The sequence below is a fragment of the Podarcis melisellensis genome (assembly GCF_964234715.1).
Source record: "Podarcis melisellensis genome assembly, chromosome: 12".
In the NCBI taxonomy this organism is placed as follows: Eukaryota; Metazoa; Chordata; class Lepidosauria; order Squamata; family Lacertidae; genus Podarcis; species Podarcis melisellensis.
The window spans coordinates 26,299,788-26,320,774 of record NC_138544.1 but is presented as its reverse complement, the minus strand read 5'-3'; the positions used below and the strand labels follow the sequence as shown (position 1 = coordinate 26,320,774).

General features: G+C 37.4%; 1 protein-coding gene across 7 annotated transcripts in view; it reads right to left on the bottom strand.

Annotated features, from left to right (window-relative positions):
* Positions 1–20,987, bottom strand: part of HYCC1 (hyccin PI4KA lipid kinase complex subunit 1) — a 33,449-nt gene that overhangs the window by 7,521 nt on the left and 4,941 nt on the right. For all 7 annotated transcript variants that reach the window (XM_081883338.1, XM_081883339.1, XM_081883336.1 and 4 more), the window contains exons 2-10: positions 12,585–12,664; positions 11,146–11,247; positions 10,377–10,556; positions 8,578–8,658; positions 7,131–7,246; positions 6,818–6,913; positions 5,921–6,037; positions 5,146–5,233; positions 3,698–3,857 (exon numbers count right to left, since the gene is read on the bottom strand). In XM_081883338.1, the coding sequence (XP_081739464.1) occupies positions 3,698–3,857; positions 5,146–5,233; positions 5,921–6,037; positions 6,818–6,913; positions 7,131–7,246; positions 8,578–8,658; positions 10,377–10,556; positions 11,146–11,247; positions 12,585–12,635 (991 nt within the window). In that variant the 5' untranslated portion in view covers positions 12,636–12,664. The remainder of the gene's footprint in view (positions 1–3,697; positions 3,858–5,145; positions 5,234–5,920; positions 6,038–6,817; positions 6,914–7,130; positions 7,247–8,577; positions 8,659–10,376; positions 10,557–11,145; positions 11,248–12,584; positions 12,665–20,987) is intronic.

Here is a 20,987-nt window from a genome sequence, read left to right as displayed (position 1 = left end):
AGTGTTTTTAGGAAGACAGAGGATTGAAAATATTGGAAGAGCTGGGAGCCCAGTAGTTTTGAGGTCAATTGATTAAAAATAAAAATTATAATCATTCCATTTTATAGCAAATGCAGGGAATCAAGTGCCTATCAGTTTCAAAGCAAAACAGGGCAATCAAAAATAATTGTATGGTTTCTATATACTAGGAGAATCCTATATTAAAATAAATGAAAAATTGTAAAACTCCAAGAGTAACCCAAATGCACACCACTGGAGATTCAGAACTCCCCAAAATGTTGAGGACAATTGAGCTTACATGGGGAGAAAGGGGGGTATAAAAGGAACCAGATGTCTGGCAGATTGTGTAGAACATGGAAGGTAAGGAACTAGAGGACACCATCCTGTTCAAACCCCTAACAGCTCACAATGAAGTGGGATTACTTTAGGGAAGCATGAACTCAAAAGATTTTTAAAAACCCTGCCTCCATGGTACTACATAGGGATGTTTTAGGAAAAACAATACATTTTGCTGCTCATCAGAAATCCTTGCCATATATCTCTAGAATGCTCAGGTTGCAGGCTGGAAGCCCCTTCTCAACAGAGCAGTGAAAGGTGTGGGAAGGAGGAAAAAGAAGCAAAGAACCACAAAAAGGAGTCCTTTTCCTTTGCCCCACTCCTGCAAGGACTGAACAAGACTACTAGGCTCCTGTTCCAAGCCGCTTGCTGTTCTTTTAGGGCTGGGGAATATACCCCCAATATTTTGTTCCAAGTCTCAGTTCTTCATTCTTATACAGAACTTGAGAGCTCCAAAGCATGCCAATTCAGCAATAAAATTGGCTTGGCTAAAAATTAACCACCTTTTTGGCATCCACATATACACTTTGTGTCATTATACCATCGTTTACGAGAATGACATCCTTTTCTAAGCATTCATGTTCTATGTTGCTCTCACCAATATCCGATTTGATTTATCTCAAGCTACTAAGTATGGACGCGGGTGGCGCTGTGGTCTAAACCACAGAGCCTAGGGCTTGCCGATCAGAAGGTCGGCAGTTTGAATCCCCGCGATGGGAAAGCACGTCAAGTGCAAGTAAATAAATAGGTACCGCTCCGGCGGAAAGGTAAATGGCGTTTCCATGTGCTGCTCTGGTTTGCCAGAAGTGGCTTAGTCATGCTGGCCACATGACCTGGAAGCTGTCTGCGGACAAACGCCGGCTCCCTCAGCCTATAGAGCGAGATGAGCGTGCAAACCCAAAGTCGTCTGCGACTGGACCTAATGGTGAAGGGTATCTTTACCTTTATTAAGTAATGGAGCATAGCTTCCCAAGCTCAGTGCTCAAGAAATTAAGAACTCATTAGAGCTGTACTTTTCTTATGCAAATTAACTTAGTAGGAAATGAGAATAATAATGCTATTGTTGTAAAATATACACACAGAAAGAGAAGAATCCAAGACCAAATCTTTCAGATTCTAAAATGCAACCTGATGAATGACCAACTAAGTTTACCATCTTTTGAGTTAAAAACTATCTGAAGTGTTTCTACAGAAACACATGGAACTAAATTCCATGCCTCTACTAATACTGAAAATCTTTCCCACTTAGTGGCATGCTTTCCATATAGAGAGTTTATGGCATTGATCTGGACCTCTGATAATCTGGGAGTTCCTGTTTTAATGGCCACAGTACATGTTTTGCTAAATCATTTTGCCCCACACCTGTGTGAAGTGGTCAGGTTGCAGCAGTAGGGTTTATGTTCTTCTAGGCAGTTGCAATAGGTTGGTGTAGCAGGCTTAGTGAGACCAAGTAGATGCCACCTACATGCACACTGGTTAATGACACAAAGTAGCAAAGGAGGTAGTTAACGAGATGACTGCAATGGAACAGGGAAATGCCTCTTTTCTACTCTGAATCAAAGCTTTGAAGCAAAACACTGTTTTCCTTTGTGGTAAGAAGGTCAATGCCTGGAAACCCCCAATCTTTTCTTCTAGATTATTTTTAAACACAGTTAAGTTATAAAAGTTATCTTCCAGGAGACAAAAAACTTTTCCCCCATTTTACACAATATCATGACATCACCTTCCTGAATTGAAAGCTCGCAATTTACTAACTCATAGGAGTCTGCAGCAACACTTGCATACCTGGCAAATAATTGTTTTTCTTAACAAAGTAACTGTTCATCTTTATTGGAGTCAGTTGCTTTACTAATACTATCAAGCCTCTTTCCTTACTGTTATCTGCTGCAGCAAACACTTGTCCTAACCATTGACTCGTGAACTTCAGCACCTGTATCATCAAGTATGACTCCTGCAGGAAGGCAATATTAAAGAATGGTTTGGTTTCTAAAAAGTGCAAGGTATTTAACTTTTCTGGACTATCAATATATTTAGTTTCATAAAAAGATACAAAATTGTATTAGTTAGAAGGAAGCAGTGCTATGTGTCCTTGGACCATTATTCTACAAGTTACTGAATTTAGGAATGCTAAGGTTTAAAGAGCATAGAAATGCCTTAAACAAATAAATAAGTGAAATTTGGGCAACACTCCAAATCTTTCTTAACAGTTTCTTAACAAGGAGGAGACAAAACAGAAGCAGCAGCTAGCCAAATCAGTAATCAAATGTACTTCTTAGTAGTAGGGTTTTTGTTTTGCTTTTTTAAAAAAACATTCTGCTGCAGTTCATTTAGAAGACAGCAACATCTCTGTATGATCCGATTCATCACAACAGATACCACTAACCTGTACAAATTGAGCTTTAAACCATAGGACTGAAGTGAAATACTCTACCAATCTCCAAGATAGTCAGAAAACATTACTGGGACTATTAATAGGTTCTCCAGTGACTTTATATCCGTAGATAAAATTGGAAAAAGGTTCCCAGTCCAAAGGTTGTTGAAGTGGTAGGATAAGCTTATCAATCTACTATTTGATCTATAATGTATATAAATCCATTATGTGAGTGATAAATCCCAGTAAAACTTGATACTGCGCCTCAATATGTTGTAGATTATAGATGTTGTCTTGTTTTATACAAAGTATGCCTAATTTCTCTCTCTCAATAGAATGTGTTGTTTTCTGCAGGATGAAATAAGCCTCAGATCACCCAACTGGGGAGAAGGGTACATTCAAGATCCATTCTAACGATCAAAAGTTGTGATTAAATAATTTCATAGTGACTATCCCATAAACAAATGAAAGTAGAAGGCCTTGTACACGGGGATGCTACTGCTTTGCAACATATTCTTAACACAAAACCTACATGGACACTTAAGAGCTAAATAACTATAATAAAAATCACTGATTTGATAAACTTCACTGTTTAAAATAATGAAGTTTTAGTTATCTTAATTTACACAGTTTAATTTACTCTTGGGAATTCAATCTATTATTTTGCCGCTTAAGGAAATTATATACATAAGCTTTCAACTTGAGATGAAAATTCCAGTTACGATCAAATTCTGGATAGAGGCAGCTGAGGTGCACACCCAAACTAATTTTGCAGTGCACATATTAACATTTTGGAATAATGAATGATAAACTGAATAAGCATGGAGTTATTTATGCATCAGAGTACTGATAGAGGAAGTCATGGTATCTCTTCGTATAAAAGAAATTAAATAACATAATTAATTCTTCAGCCAATTTAATGACATTCTGGAAGCCTTGATTTCTAGAATTTAGTTAATAAATTGTAGTTTCATTAACTGGATTTCTTACCATGCCTTTTCCATCTATGGCCCCGAATAGACATGCTGGTCACTGCATTTCTTGATATTCTAGATGCAGTAGGTGTAATTTCAACCTGAATACATTTTGTACCTTCTTTATTAGATTTTATGGCACCCTGAGGCAATGAAGCTTTTATTGCATTAGCAACCTAAGAAATCAACAAAAAAGTGTGATAAATTTTCAACATTAACACCAGATTTTGAATTAAAGCAACATTTCATATGTACCAAGGAAAGCATCAATATAGATATGATGAAAGTCTAAACAAAAAACAGTTTGACTTCCATCTGTTCAGTTATGGCTTTAGAAGATTAGTAAACAATTCAGACTGAGAACACTTGCCTTAAAGGCTGTTGCAGAAGTCCATTTATAATCATGTTTCCCCCTCCTGGCTATCTTTTAACTATCCACTGTCATTCCAAATGTACAGAAGTCCTTGTTTCTGACTATTTACTGTGTGCTCTTAAAAATTGAGAGACTATTATGCCTTAGGCTTTGGGTTCCCAATATTGTATCCATGGACACTACAGCACCTCATTGGCATCCACCAAGGCCCCTTATCCCTCTCAATTTGCTAATGTTCTTAATATAGTTTTTGGCCCTTTTTTGGTTGATGTAGGAGATGGAGATTGCTTTTTGGTCTCTGTATTGTATTTTTGGAGGGGTGTCCAGGTGCTTTTATTGGGAAGGGCTCTGAGTATCACCAGACTGTCTTGTGAAATGAGAATTTTGTGGTGCCAATGACAGTTTTAGATTTCCAAATGTACTCCCAGGCCCAAAGAAATGGAGTTGGACCGTCCTGTTTTAGAGGCAGCTTTGCCCTTGGAAGGCCAGGAGTGTGTTTGTATAGCTTAGGTCAACTGTACATATTCGTGGAGAATGCATGTCTGCCCTTGATTATGCATGTCCTAGTTTACATCTAGAGCCTCTAATCAATTTCCAGTCCTAATTTAAAAAGCTACTCATAAGTTTTTGAACCCTATATATCCAAGAACCAGGCTATTTAAAGAACAACCTCCTCCTACATAAAGCTACCCATCCACTTGGATCACTGGAGAAGATACTTTGGTATCTCCTGTTGCTATTAGAGGTATGGAGGGTGATAATGAGGGAGATTGCCTTTACCACAGTAGTTCCCAGGTTATGGAGCTCCCTCTCTGAGGATATCCATCTGGTTCCTACTCTGCCTGTGTTTTTAGCAAATACATGGCCAGATTAGTGTCCAATTTGTTTTCTTCTCCAATATTTTCTCTTTTTCTGGAAGGTTTTTTATTAGCTCATTGCCTATGATTTGCTTTTTAATTGTTACGGAAGATTGTTTTTAATATTTTAGCTTACATTACTTTGGTAAGTTCGTATGAGCTGGGAAATGAGGATATAAATGTTTTAAATAAAGTGTACAAATGCTATAGAAGAATTTAACACAAGATGCTTACCAACAGTGGTTCTGGATATAACTCCAGTTGTGCTCTGTATAAAATATCATCCATTGCTTTACGAGCTGGATCCCATTCTCCATTATAACTAGAAAGTTAGCAGAGACACAAAATCAGAACTGATTATAATGATTATTCATTTCAACATCATCCATCTGGATGAATCATTTATCATAATAGAAATAAAATGCACAACAATATGTATTCAATAAATAATAGAAGCTATTTGGAAACACTGATATTTACAATGATATTTTCTAGTCATTAACTCTGTCTGGTGATCCCCAGCCAGCATGGCCAATGGTCAGAGATAATGGGAGGACCTGGAATTGGATAAACCTGGTGTAAAGGAGCACATCTAACGTGCTGCTTGGTCTGCCACTGCTTCTGGATGCCCAGATGGTAACTTTACTCAAACATGGCTGGTGCTTCATGAGAACATCAGAATAGCCCTGCTGGATCAGATCAGTGGCCAATCAGATGCCCATGGGAAGCTCCGCAAGCAGAACCTGAGCAGAACAGTTCCAAGCTGCACCCCTTCCTGGGAAAGACAGTTCTAGGCACAATGACATATGTCTTAAGGTTCCTATAGAGTCAATCATTATGTTTTACAGAAAGGTAAGATACAACTTTCAGAAACCAAAATCTTTTGTGACAGCACCCGTAGGATCACTGGACTCTGTCATGTAAATGAGCATTATGCACTATGTACACTGTCCAACCAGTGATGTACTATTAGTTTTTAAATATAGGACATAACATTTCCTGAACTTACAAAGCATAATAAATCCCAGTTAACATCTGCACCATGAATTCAGAGGAAATTGGAATCCTGCTGTTTATGCCTTTGTATTTCCTTACTTGTTGACGAGGATATCCGCAAACACAGATCCTAAAAGAATATAATTAGTATTAGTATTGTTATTTTAGATTGCTTGATTATGTGTTAAAAAGAGGAAATAAAGTGTGCAGTTTATGTTGAAAAGTATAAAAGAATCCTGAAATGCATGTTCTTTTTTTAGGTCAAATAAGAGTGCATCTAACTAGCCAATTCCATCTTTTCAGAGTTGTCTCCTACAAACCAAAACATTGCTCTTATCTGGTCATATTTCTATTAATTAGCAATCCAGCTCATAAAAGATTCCAGCAGGATTCCTGAAGAGCTTTGCCTTGGATACAATAGTCTGACAAACCAATTAATTAAACTTAGGAATTTGAGTGTACATCTGACTGATTCAGGGTGGGGAATTGTTTGGACTCCATGGGGCAGATCCTTATTAGGATTAGCCTTATGGACTAAATGTGATGAGCAGGGTCGCCTACCTCTCAAGAATATGACTTCCCCTACAGGGAGCTCTCTTGCATACCCATTCTTCTTTTACACTGGCCAAATGTGGAGAGACAGCGATCCTGTTTAGGGGTGGGATCCAAAAGTACTGTTTGAAGCACCTGCCCTCCTCTTTTAGATTACTGTTTTCCATGTACCAAGGAACCTTTGTGTTTCACCTAAGAATGGTGACAAACCTGCATAACAGCTGGCTTATGCATTTCCAGAAATGAGAAATCACCCACTGGAGTTTTAACTTGTATCAAGCTCTACAGATTGGAACAGACACCATAGGATTACAATTTAAAAATATTATTCTCAGTTCAACCAAGAAAGAAAACTTACCTTGAGCAGATTTGACATAAAGATTGAAGAGAAACTGCAGGCATATAGCTTAAGGCAGCATTGTAACGCAACAAAAGGAATGTCAATACTTCAAACCTATGAACAAATAAAGAATTCTGATTCATTGAAAAAATACACACGGCTTGATACACACACATTATGAACTGTTATCAAGAACATACCACTAACATATAAACTATACTATTAAAAGCTGTTACGTATGGGATATAAAGATAACATGGAAGGATAGTTGATAAGTGGCCAAGTGTGGTTTTTTTTGTCTAAGACTGAAAGCAACAGCATGCATTTTTACCTGTTTTGTGCTGTTAACATCTCTCTCTGCAAATGAGGTCCGCTATACACAACCCTGGATAAGCCATGCTGAGATAGAGCACCCTCAGTAAGAGCCATTGACCCAATACTGGAAGGCTAAGAAAAACAGATACTTGAATACATCACTAAGAACAGCAGTACTGAATATATATTTTTTTAAAAAAGCACAAAGAAACTAAAATAGACAGCTGATTGTTGACAAACATAAAAGTATAAAATTTAACTGAAGGTTACATGGTAAGCAGTACATTCATAAGTAAAACGGGGGAAGGCCACTAAAATATAGTACAGAAGATTCATTGTGCCACTTCAATAGTAACTTAAGAGTGGTAACAAGATCAGTTTACTGGCACAGGTGGGTTAGAAAGGGGAGCTGAACTCTTCCCTGTGCAATTCCAAGTGAAACTATTTTTAAAAAGAGCTAATGACCTCTTAACAGGAGTTTCCTCTGATATTGGAGCCTCATCAGGAGAAAACCAGCTAAAACATGGGGGCGGGGTAGGCTCAGCTCCTGCCTTCAGCCCAACTTGTGCTATGTTTCCAATTTCCCTTGCAGCTAGGGATTTGGCAACAGACCTAACTTTGCAAGAGGGTCTGTTGCTATCATGTGTCCTTATACTTCAGTGCTAAACGTTTCGCTGAAACACATCAAATTTTTTGGTTATCACAGTTTTCATCCACTTAAACTCTAACCAACAACAGACATTTTATTCTCATTTTATCTTCAGCTTTATTATTCCACTGACCAATCTAATGTAAAATATTTCATAATTTTAAATAAGTTAGGTTCAACATCAGGCATAGGCAAACTCAGCCCTCCAGCTGTTTTTGGGACTACAACTCCCATCATCCATAGCTAACAGGACCAATGGTCAGGGATGATGGGAAGTGTAGTCTCAAAACATATGGAGGGCCGAGTTTGCCTATGCCTGTTCTACATAGTTACACCTGAAACTCATTAGAACTTTAGCCATGACAATACTTCTCAGATAATTTAAATGCAACATTATATATTCTAGAACACTGAAGCCCATCATATTTTACTTCAAATATTTCACATTAAGGATACTTTTAGAACAGTCTTTCCCAAACTGATCCCCACCCCCAATGCTTTGTAGTAGAGCTCTCATCATCCCTGACCACTGGCCATTTCCCCCTGGGGCTGATGGGAGACAATTTAAACATCTGGAGGGCATAGGACAATAAATTAATCAGCATGCAAAACCCAGGTACTCTCTCGTGTTCATCCTTGCCCTAATCACTTGTGCCTTTGTAAGAAACAGCAACTAGTTGCACTACCAGCAGACTTTAAAAACAAAAATATTTATCCTTAAGATGACAAAATCAAAGCTAGATGACATTCATGCAAGGGACGCTGCAACAAAACTACACACACATATGGAAACAGAAGTGTCTATTAAACTTACTTCATGATATATGGAAGGTTTGGATAAGGATGGAATTGTAAAACTTAATACCCTACTGTGCCCTTCTTTGTCAACTATTTCCTGTAAGGTATAAAAGAAAGTTATGTCATATAATGAAAAATATATGTAAGTTTGTTTAGATTAGAAATCACTTGAACAACTGCAACAGAGTAGGGCATGAACTTCCCATCCCTCATTAGCTCTTTAATTATGCCCAAAGCTACTAAATGGATGCACATGTGAACACTTGAATTTACAAGATGATGAATGTGGAAATCCAGCATCATCTTATTCTTAACATCTAGGATGTCCTAATCAAAAAGCATCTGACAGCTGACATATTAGAAGTTTTACTCAAGTGGAAATATTTACTAAGTCTAATCTTGCTCAATATGTTTGCGTCTTTAGAGTCCTGAATAAATCTTATGGGTCATATCTAATAGCATACACCAGTTAATGGAAAGTTCTCTTGATCCAGCAGAGATTTCTATCACAAGGAACAGAGAAGGAAAACTATTTATCATTAATGGCTGATAGTCACACTCATTTTTATAGGTTCTGAAAGTCACATAGCACCGTGACTCAGCCATCTCTTAAATTGCTTGACTTTGGGGGCTCCCTTGACAGACCCTTGATTACTCTGATCTCTCTGTCCTCAATGTATATAAACTTATCCCCAAGATGAACACAATGCATTTTGCAAAGTAGACTCTGTTTATTATTATATGAAACTACTGCTTTAAGTACAGATAGAAAACTGAGAAATGAGTTTCCTTTAAGCTTCCATCAAAATCAAGACATTCCACATTAAAACGCCAATTCTGAGCTTAATACAGAAAAAGTAATTACCATGGTTATAAATTCAGGTAGATAGCCATTAACTGTATCAGCTAATCACATTCTTTTCATTAGTATGCTTATGCATATTAACCAGAGTACAGAAATGGAAATGCCTTCCCAGAATACAGACCATGTTTGCCTCTCCCACCCCCTCCAAAGACACAGAGTAGAGCCAAGGAAAGTTTGGGAAAGGCACATTGTTAATCTATTGCTCCATTATATTGTAACAGAAAGCAAGATAATGCCTTGTAGTCTCTCTCACCCACCCACTTTGCCCTTCCTCCCAATGTCTTTCACTTTCAAGCAGAAGAAAAGGGTGTTGGGAATTCTACAGCAAAGAGCAGATCCCCCACATACTTTCTTCCCCCACTCCAATATCAGATGTACTTTGGATTGCTTCCTGCTGCAGCAACCCCCCACTCACTTCCCCACCAATATCTCACATACCACATCAGGAGATACTGAGGGGTGGGTGGAGAGAGACTATAGAAGGAAGCAGGGAACCTACTTCCAACCCTGTTTTCCTTTTAGAATAATACACAGCCCATTTTATCATGCAACCCTCCCAAATATTTAGTCGGAGAGACGCTCCAGGGAGGAGTTATCCTACTACTATCACAATGAGCTTAGAAGGTAAACATGTGATATGAAGAATGCCTACTGATGAATGCTGCATAGCTCAACTGTTTTAAAACAGCTTCCTTCATCCCACTGTGCTAAAGCTACAGAATACAATTGCTAAATCCAACTATTGTCGATACAGAGAATACCAAACCCGAGCAAGTTAATATTCCAGATTTTTTGCTTGTTTTCTGACAAAACCACATGAACATTTCTGCTAATAGCAGTATGTCACAGAGATTTAGATCTAACTGGTTAAGAGGCCCCCGGGACATTACACTGTAATTTGCACTTTATCCCAAGAGAGAATAATTAATTTCTCAAGTGTGAATACAAACCAAGTTATAAACTCCTAAGAGAAGTGCTTCTATGCAGCCACTGCTTTGTAGGTCCTTACTGGCAGAAACAGCAAGATAGCACCATATCAGTTCTGGAAGAAACTGCAGTGTGAACTGAAGCAGAAGTTCCTCACCACTACGATAAAACTCAAACAGCTGATGACAGACTGGTTCTAGCAGCTGAAACAAAATCAAACATTAAATATTTTGTTAGTGGATTAACACATCAGTATGCATTTCTACACTTTTTAAAGAAGTAAAATTTATCAATTCTTAAAAGAAACAATTTTGTATTGTAAATGTTAAATTAGTATGCCCCATTCTCCCCTTATGCCATACTCAATCAGAGCTGCTCAATCAGAAATAGGGACATTGTGAATTTCTGTCTTTGATCAGAAATGCAGCAGGGAAAGAAAACAGTTAAAACTCTCCCCCAAAATTCCAATGATTATCTAATTATTGATACATTTAATTTCCCATCTAGTTTGGCTCTCAGCTGAAAAGGGTACTCTTTAAAATCAGATTTCCAGTCTTAGCAGCGCCATAGAAAAGTTGAAATATACAAAGGTAGTATCTACAGAAAGTCAAAACAAGAGGTCTAAAGCAGGATCTCATAAAGAAGAGGACAATGTTTAGTGCTCTGTGTTGTTCTTACTTCTGCTCACCCTGCCCACTTCTTAAGAACTTAGTGCTGCAGTGAAACAGCATGCACCATTTATTCTCAACTGTTCTCCCAACCCCAATTATAATTCTGTACACATTTACCTACCTCACTTTGTGGATCCTGAATAACTTTATAAAGAGATGAAACCAGAGAACTCTTGTCTTTCAGATTTTTAGCATAGCTTGGTATAGATGCTTCTGGCACTGTCTAACACAAAACATTTTAAGACACAGTAAGCCAATATATAAGTTTATTTGCAATTAATATATTTATACCCCCTTCTTCATATGAAGTATACATCCTATTTTTTCAGGCTGTATTTTTCTTGGGGGCAAATGTACCTCATAAAAAATTATTTATTAAATCTGTATACCACCCTTCAGCTGAAGATCATAGGGCAGTTCACAACATGAAAATACAAAATGAGGACACAAAATATATACCGGTAATAAAACAAACAGACCAATAACCTCCCTCCCACAAACTCATTTAAAAGGACACAGAATTTTAATCAGTCCAAGCCAAAGACCTGGTTAAAGAGAAACGTTTTTGCCTGGCACCTAAACTTATGTAAAGGTATATTCTAGCCATTCATATACATAGAAAAAAGGGAAAAGTAGAAAATGGGGAATAGAGGGAGAGTTTGAAGGACAATGTTCTTGCAAGAAAGGGTGCATGTATGCCATTTGGTGGTGATATGGGACAAAAAGAAAGTATGAATGGTAATGCTGCAAAAAAGCGTAAATTAGATAAGAGATTTTATTTATCTATTTCAGAAACTTTATATGCCACTTGATTGAGGTACAAAAGAGAATAAAACAACAAAAGTATTGGTAGAAAGAAGTTAAAACTATTATATAAACATTTGAAAAAAATGGGGGGAGGCGGGAAATCAGCAATAAACTAAAAACAATCAAACCACACATAAACATGCCACATTATCTGGGTAGGCTTGTCTAAACAAAAAATATTTTTAGCAGGAGCTAAAAAGAGTACAGTGAGGGTGGCTGCCTGGTATCAGTAGGCTGGGAGATCCAAAGTGTAAATGCTGCCACATTAAAAGATTGATTTCTTATGAATGCAGAACGGGTATTATGTGGCACCTATAACAGTGCCAGTTCTGCAGGTTGAAGCAGTCGAGTATGGTGTGGTGTAGTGGGAGAGCCAGTGTGGTGTAGTGGTTAAGAGCGATAGTCTCGTAATCTGGGGAACCGGGTTCGAGTCTCCGCTCCTCCACATGCAACTGCTGGGTGACCTTGGGTCAGTCATACTTCTCTGAAGTCTCTCAGCCCCACTCACCTCACAGAGTGTTTGTTGTGGGGGAGGAAGGGAAAGGAGAATGTTAGCCGCTTTGAGACTCCTTAAAGGGAGTGAAAGGCGGGATATCAAATCCAAACTCCTCCTCCTCCTCCTCTTCTTCTTCTTCTTCTTCTTCTTCTTCTTCTTCTTCTTCTCTACACTATACTGGCTCTACTACTATGGATAATTGCTAGCATTTAATTCTTGAAAATGAATATTTATTTTTGGGAACCATATATTATTACCTTGTATTCCGATAACCATTCTTCTACGATCCCTTTGTCCACCGCCAACATCTTCCAACATCTGTTCTGAAATCTTCAGCCTTAAAGATTTGGAGCAAAAAGTTTAACTATTATGCAATACACTTGTTTTCTGCAAAAGTGAAACCACTAAGGAGTATATATATATGATGCAACCACTTACTCCCGTTTCCATAGCTATGCAACTCCTTTTTTATCTTAAATGCTGGAGTGTTAAGAAGAGGGGGAAACCTATATTTTACTGAAGACCAGCAGATGTTCAGACTATACACATATTCTCTGAAACCTTTAGATGTATATGAAAGCATGTCTCAACTTCTATATGCTAAGATATGAAAATGAATATATTCCTCTCAAACGTACAGTCTGCTGAAGTAGAATTAGTGGTGTAATATTTTTTGTTAAGTTGTGGGCGAACATATCAGACGACACAGCGATTCTTCCAAAGCAGCTCTTTATTTCTAAGCTGGATCAGAACTGAACTGAGGAGCTCAGTCAGCCTGCTTATATAGAGCTCCACTAGAATGCAACAGTAACCATACTCTGTAACTAGCCAATCACTGAACGTCACTTTTGATCCTTCATTTGCATACAAACTATCCAATCACTGAATGTTACTTTCGATCCTTCATTTGCATAACTATCTACAGTATCCCCCAGCTAGCCCAGGGTGAGAACTTCAGTACATAACATTTTCATTTCAATATTTTTCCAGAATCGTTTTTGGGAGGAGAGTCATGAGACACCATCAAGTCTGTCCCTCAAACTGGCAAGAGTAGCCAAGTATCAGCACACCAGATTTCACACAATACATTTTCAATTATGTTGACAGATAGGGAAGACTGCCACCATTTTTTTATTTCTATCCACAAAAGGACATGCTAAGGTTCTCAGTATCACGGTTACACGGGAAAAACACAGATTTATAGCCATATAATGTCCACATGTATGAAATTACTCAACAGAAATTACTGGTAGTGGGGGGAAGCCCATAAGATTCGAAGATATCTAGTGTAAAGTACAATTACCAAACAATTACCTCTGTTAAAGCTTTTGGAACCCAGTTCAACCAATCATTTTAGTCCTGAGTTTAAGGTGCAACACACTCCATACATTTAAAGCACTGTCCCCCACAAGAACCTTGGGAACTATAGCTTGTTATGGTTGCTGGGAATTGTAGCTCCCTGTGAGGTAAACTACAGTTCTTATGACTTTTTGGTAAGGGAATATACCGGTACTTAAAACGTATGGAGTATAAGCAGCCCCAGGGCACTCAACATGCAAAATCATTCATCTAAGTATTACTTCTTGGCTAACTTTATTTTCATGAAGACGTGTAATGAAATCTGGAAGGTGGAATATAAATTGTTTCCCTTGGAACTGAAGACAGCCACAGCAATAGAATCTGTCTGAAGAAACAACCTAACACTTTCCTCTTTGCTGTCTTTGGTTGCATAGGAACCTTGACATCAGGTTGTTAGGTTCAGTGGAGACGCACATAAAGAGTAATGAAGGCCACTTGATCAAGGCCTTTTTACTTTGTACAAACACTGATAATATCTTAGACAGTAAATGAAAATGTGAGCTTTAGGAATACTGAAGAAATAAATAAAACCAGACTCAGGATCAACTTTGTAGTAGATCTGGACATGGACATCAGCTGACCCCCAAAGTCATGCCTGATGACTTTACAGGCTGCTTTCTTAACTTTTCCCATAAGTCCCAACCCCAGTTCATGAAAAATATAAAATTCATAGCACCAAATAGCAACAAACAACAAAAGTACCTAACTAATCAGGGTCCATTTGTTCAAATTATTCTAGTTGCAGAGTCTGGGGAGGGAGGGGGGAAAGGAGAAATGACAGCATGTACGGTATTTCCAGAAGCCTAAGATGCATTAGCTCTGAGTTGTTCAGGAAAGCACAAGAAACCAAGAACTCTTGTCTGAAGTATATTTATAACTGCAGAGAAATGTGACTCATTCAGGAACACTAAATACTCTTTAGAATGCTTTTTCTATTATGGAAAACTGTGTTTAATAAATATGAGAACTGAAACTATTTCAACCTTATCTAGTAGCTTCTTGGAATGTTCTATACATTCCCTACTCTTCTTCTGGTATTTAGTTACAAAGGCTCAAAGCAACTTAAAAAGCCATAATGCACATCCCTTTGTCAAAAGATGAAGGAAAGAGAAAATGTGTCTCTCCAAGTAGCTCATTATTATGTGGTTTATAAAGAGTATGAGTCATCCAACCAAGACCTTTTCAAGAAAATAACAGAGTATTATTTAAAGCAGAATGCTTTTGTTGTGCAATTGTGATGTCAACATACTACTTTTGGTCAATTTTACATGTTCAGATCTATAGCAATTAGGAGAGAAAAATAGCACTAATCAATTTTCATGTACATGTTGTTAGGTAGTCACGCAAACTGAACCTCCATAGGAAGTCCTGAATGTGAACAGGAAATTGCTTATCCCTGCTGATATGCTCGGCAGTACTCAAGTTTTAGTGTATTTATGGTACTATTTTTTCTGAATTACTCCATAGCTTTTCCTATTATTTATGGTACTATTTTTTCTGGATTACTCCATAGCTTTTCCTATTATTTATTTAAACTAGACCAATGCGGCACCATGTTAAATAATGATATATATAATCTCATGCATATAATCATGCTGAAAAAAATCAGTTGCATGTTCATTTATATTATATGATTTGTCATCTATCAATTTACAATTATAACAGCTGTGTGTCAGCCAAAATACTTTTCTTTCCCACATTTATCCTTCCTTATAAAGTCGAGCCCAATCAAATCCACTCCATTGCACTGTTTTGGAAATATATAAAGTAGGCATACACAAAAAATAGTTTCACAGCACTCTATAGGCTCTGCTGTGAAACTGAAGACAAGCCAATCAAATTTGAAGGCAGGCGTTCTTGGTTCCTCAGAAATGCTAACAATAGCAAACAGATTATTCTATATCAAAGAAGTTTGGTTTGCTTAATAGTAGAAACTGCAACAAATGTTAACAGATTAACAAATATTGATGAAAGATCAAGCTGAGACTCTCCAATATAACTCCACTAAAATTTATCTGAGATAAATATTTTTTTAAAAAATACTTACTTACTTTGAAATAATGTTACATTAATTTGGTACCGATGCAAGACATATAACAAGATAAAGTGAAAGGCCTTGTCTTTCATTATAATGTTAAATTGCACTATTAATTTTATCAGATGAATTATTTATGAACAATCCACAATTAAAATGAAGTTCATACAGTGCAGAAGCAAACATCCATTCGGTGCCAACAGCAGGAAGCTACAAAACAGCATGGTTTTAGTTGCTTCAAGTCAGACTACTACATGCAGATTGAAACCAAGTGATATTTTTAATGAAAAGGTCAACTTTTAAAATTTAAAAACCATAGTGATATGTGATACCTTATTTTATCTCCCTAAGCCTATATCAAACAACTTTATGCTGTATTTGTTGGTAGACAGTTAATCTGTTTACTTGTTACAGTTTCAGTTAATGTTTGGCTGTTTTCTCACACTAAGCTGACTATACCATATTAATATTTGGAACACAGAATAAATCTATAGTAATAACTATCACCCATTTATTATTCAAAAACATCAAGACGACAGGAGCCTTAGCCTACTGAGACTACTGCTTTTATGCTCCTAGAGTTTATTCCAGACATCTTTATACACTTAGGAAATACTTTCTAAATAGTCCATCTACTCTAGCATCCTGTTTTCACACTTGCCAACCAGATGCCTAAAGGCAACTTTCAAGCAGAGTCTGAGCACAAGAGTATTCTTCCCTCCTGCAGTCTCCAGTACCTGGTATTTGGAAATGCTACTGCCTCAAGCTGTGGGGGCATAGCATTGCCATCATGGCTAGAAGCCATTGATGGTCTTCTCCATGGACTTGTCCAACACTCTTTTAAAGCCATCTAAGTTGGTGACCATTACTGCCTCCTGTTGCAGCAAGTTCTATAGTTTAAGCGCTGCGTGAATGTTACAGTCATTTGAATATTTATAGTAAAGTTTATTTCGAAAGAGTAATTTAAGACCACTTACAGTCTTCCATGATTCTTGGGAGGAGTAAATCACCAACAGTCTTACAGAAGACTACATAGGTGATAATGAGGTGCAACAGTGGCAAAAGAAGGGTTTAAGAAAAAGAAAGAGACATATAACCTCTGCTTAGTTCCCAAAACAGTTCTATTGTTTCAAACTGGCCAGCAAATAGGCAATAATTCTCCTAACTAGGTTAGAAGTTTGCTAAATGTAATAAGGATAGTGAATACTGCAGGGGAGAAAAGCTTTTCACCTTCATCTTGAAGCACTGTTTTACATATTAAATATTACTGTACTATGAAATTATGTAAAGATTCTCACCAGCTGTTGAATATTGTAAGAAAAACAATATGACTAGTATAAAAAGGAAAAACTGATCATTTTCAAAGGGTGCAACACAAAACTGAAGAGACATTTTTCGGAGATTTGAATCTTACCACATACATTCTTGAACTATGAGCAAACATGTAACAGTTTCAGAAAACCTATTCCAACTCCACCCTGATTTAATACTCTACAGTGCTCTCACAAACTGCACATCACAGAGCACAAGAATTATCATTTTATTGTCATTAAAATAGTGACTGACAGTCAAAGAAAAATATGAAAGCCAACTGCTTCATATGCTTGCAAAATAGCCTTATAATCTAAATGTTACCACATTTCAGAGGCATACAAAGGGCTTGTTTATAAAACAGCTCCTAAGAATGCTGATTCAAGAACAAAAAGCAGAAGTTGGGTGTGGTCAGCACCCTGTCATTTTGTACAATTTACAGCATACATTTTCAAGAATTATCAAGCCTATTTCCCCTCATACTTTCTAGTTTGAAAGGTTTTTCTATTGATTCAATTTTCACTTATGACTATAACTATCTGTATTCCTAATGGACTCTGAGGCACCAATTAGGCAAAGATCAGAACTATATTTTGTGAGGAACATGGCTTAGGAAAGGCAAATTATCCATGAGAGAAATTAGAAGTAAATTGAACCATCCAGATTCACAACTTATTCACCCAGAAAAAGTCTTAGTAAACCGTATTTTTTGCTCTATAAGACTCACTTTTTCCCTCCTAAAAAGTAAGGGGAAATGTGTGTGCGTCTTATGGAGTGAATGCAGCTATCCCAGAAGCCAGAACAGCAAGAGGGATTGCTGCTTTCGCAACCCTGTTCTGGCTTCTGAGATTCAGAATATTTTTTTCTGGTTTTCCTCCTCCAAAAACTAGGTGCGTCTTGTGGTCTGGTGCGTCTTATAGAGCGAAAAATACGGTACTTGGCCAAATGTAGCTGTGCTCCAAATGCAAACCTATACATGTCAACTTAAAAGACCTACTGAGTTAAATGGGGTTTACATCCAAATACACGTGTACCGAATTGTAACTCTCATCATTTGTGAATCTGAAAGTAAAGTGGAAATATTCTCTACTTGGTCATTTGCAAGACAATAACATTCATCATACGTTTGTCAGTCACTTACAAACTTGTCGTGAAGAAATAACAGAACAGAACTGAGCTCAGGATTTATAAGGCCAAATACCTCATTTCCCCATGCACTCAGATTGGTCCCAGTGCCGGATTTACGTATAAGCTAAACAAGCTATAGCTTAGAGCCCCACTCTCTTGGGGCCCCCAAAAAAATTAAAGGAAAAAACAACCTGGATGTACATTTCCAATTGTGTTTCAGTCCAACAATTACTTTGAAATGGCCTTGGTTACCTACTAGGTCCATAAATTACCATTTAGCATATATTCAACACAAAAAACAGTGACAATTTGTTGTTGACAAAGGGCAGCTGGACATATAGGCCCCATTACCTTCAGTAGCTTAGGGCCTCATCAAACCTAAATCCGGCCCTGATTGGTCCTAGTGCTATCAGTGCTTCTATTTCAACACAGGAGGGAAATCCTTATACAGAACACAGGAATGCCGTGCAAAGAAGTGGAAAGAAATGACAGGGCAGTCAGCTTGCGCCATACTCAAGGTTTCTGCAACACAGCCCTATGCCAGCTAGAAAATGCAAGAAGCTTGCTTCTGGCTTTTAAAGGTAATCGGGCAGAGTAGTTTCACTCAGGTCACCCACACAGGATGCACTCCAACTTAAGCTTCAACAGCTACAGGAGGGGAAAATAGGATTGGTCTAGTCTTCCACAAATAGAAATGCATCAACATAGGCACTTTTAAAGAAACTTTTAATTTTAAATAGGGCATTAAACACTAGCCTCCTACAGAAAAACAATGAAAATATGCATCACATGCTTTTGAAAGCTATAATGCATTACAAGAACTTAAGGAAATCGTTATTACATCTGCTCTTCGTCCACAATTTTAAAATGAGTTATGGATAGTACACCAACACCAGTGAACATTACATTAATATATACACATGGCTCACAGTGTAGTTTGGCATCATTGAGGAAACCTTCACGCATACGTGTATGTTTGTACAAGACCTTACTAGTACATACTTAAGAGAAGTAGTACAGAAACAACTATGCAAATGTATTTGGCAAAGCAAACCCTAGCATTTTACTGAGCCACCAGGAACACAATATTATGTGAAAGCAAAAGCTCACAAATATATGTTACCAGAATCATGTACCGTATGTCAAATCTGTTTTTGTCCACATTAAATATTTAAAATATCAATAAAATGTGCTGCAATGCACTACAGAGATTAAATGTTCTTACACAGCTTTATAATGTTTATATAGTTTTATTTACATTTCTGCTTTGAACAGAATGTAGATTACTTCTAGCAGAGCAAATGTTTGACAACTGACTTTAGTGTTAATTTAATTATAATATTTAAAGTTTGTTCCTTTAATTCTGATCTTCCCAGTAGTAATTATGAGATCTATGCATAATAAAATTCTTGAATACAAACTCCAAAAATGACATCATTTTGAGTCTTACATAGAAAAAAGTGTCACTGATAACTAAAGGATTATTTGTGGCATGCACGTAAAATACTAAATACAATAGCCGATTAAAGCTTTAAGATAATAAATATAGAGCAAAAAACTTGCATGTAATATTCTGGTTGTGTATTTAAGACTATACTGAATTAGCAAAACCTGTATGTTCTTTTCATGAAGAATAAAAATTCAGTGCAGGATCAAAGCATGACTGAAGACTGCAATATACAGTAGAACCTCTGGATGCGAACGGGATCTGTTCCGGAGCCCCGTTCGCATCCTGAAACGAACGCAACCCATGTCTGCGGGTCACGATTCGCCGTTTCCGCACATGAACGTGACGTCATTTTGAGCGTCTGCGCATGCACAAGCAGTGAAACCCAGAAGTAACGCGCTCCGTTACTTCCGGGTCGCTGTGGAGCACAACCCGAAAATGCTCAACCTGAAGCTACTTCAACCTGAGGTATGAATGTAGAGCCAAGCAAACTAATTACAGCAACATTATGGTCTGTTTTCCAAAAGCAACCCTATGAAGTTCTCCTGTGCGGTATTTAAACCTCCCTGGTGAGTCTTCCTGAAAGCAATTTTATTTTGTTTTAACCCACAAAAACACAAAGAAGGAAAATAAACCACATATATTATATACGCCCTTGTCAAATGTTTCTTTTAAAGAGTCAACTTTCAGTACCAATAAAAGAAATCAAACTGTGTTCAAAACAAACAAAATAATCTGTATAAATACAGCCAAAGTCACTGCTTTAACGTATACTGTTAGTTTTACAAGCAGTAAAATGATAGCAGGCCCCATCCTCCTTGAGCTGGTGTCAGTAGGAAGGTAACTCTGGAGGACAGAGAACAGAAACAGTAGGACAGTAGCTATTTCAAGATCAGCTATAGTAAGAGTTGCAAGAGTTGTACAAATATTGTTTAACTTGGGTCTCTTGTGTGGCATCATAAAGTTTGCAGCAATAAACATTACAAACTATTTAAACACACTCCAGTGAAATACATAGGACACTAATGGGTTTTGGGGATGCATTAAGAACTGTCTTCACATACTACAGTGAATAAAGAGATTACAGGACTGCATTATGCCTATTGGACAAAGATAGGATCACTCTCAAATCCTAAACCAACTAGAAGAATCAAAATAACCACTACAGTAGCAACATCCTTGCTCTGAAAGAGGCTGTTGGGGACAGACAAGAGATAGAGGGAAAAGAGAAGGCAGAACAGGGACACACTGGTAGGGGAACATAAATTTTAAAAGGGATGCTAAGCTCCCTAGGGATTCTTCTCTAGCACCAGCCCTTGATAGTGTTTTACAGGTGTGGGCAATTTTTTTTCTGTTAAAAGCAACATTCCCTTAGGAAAA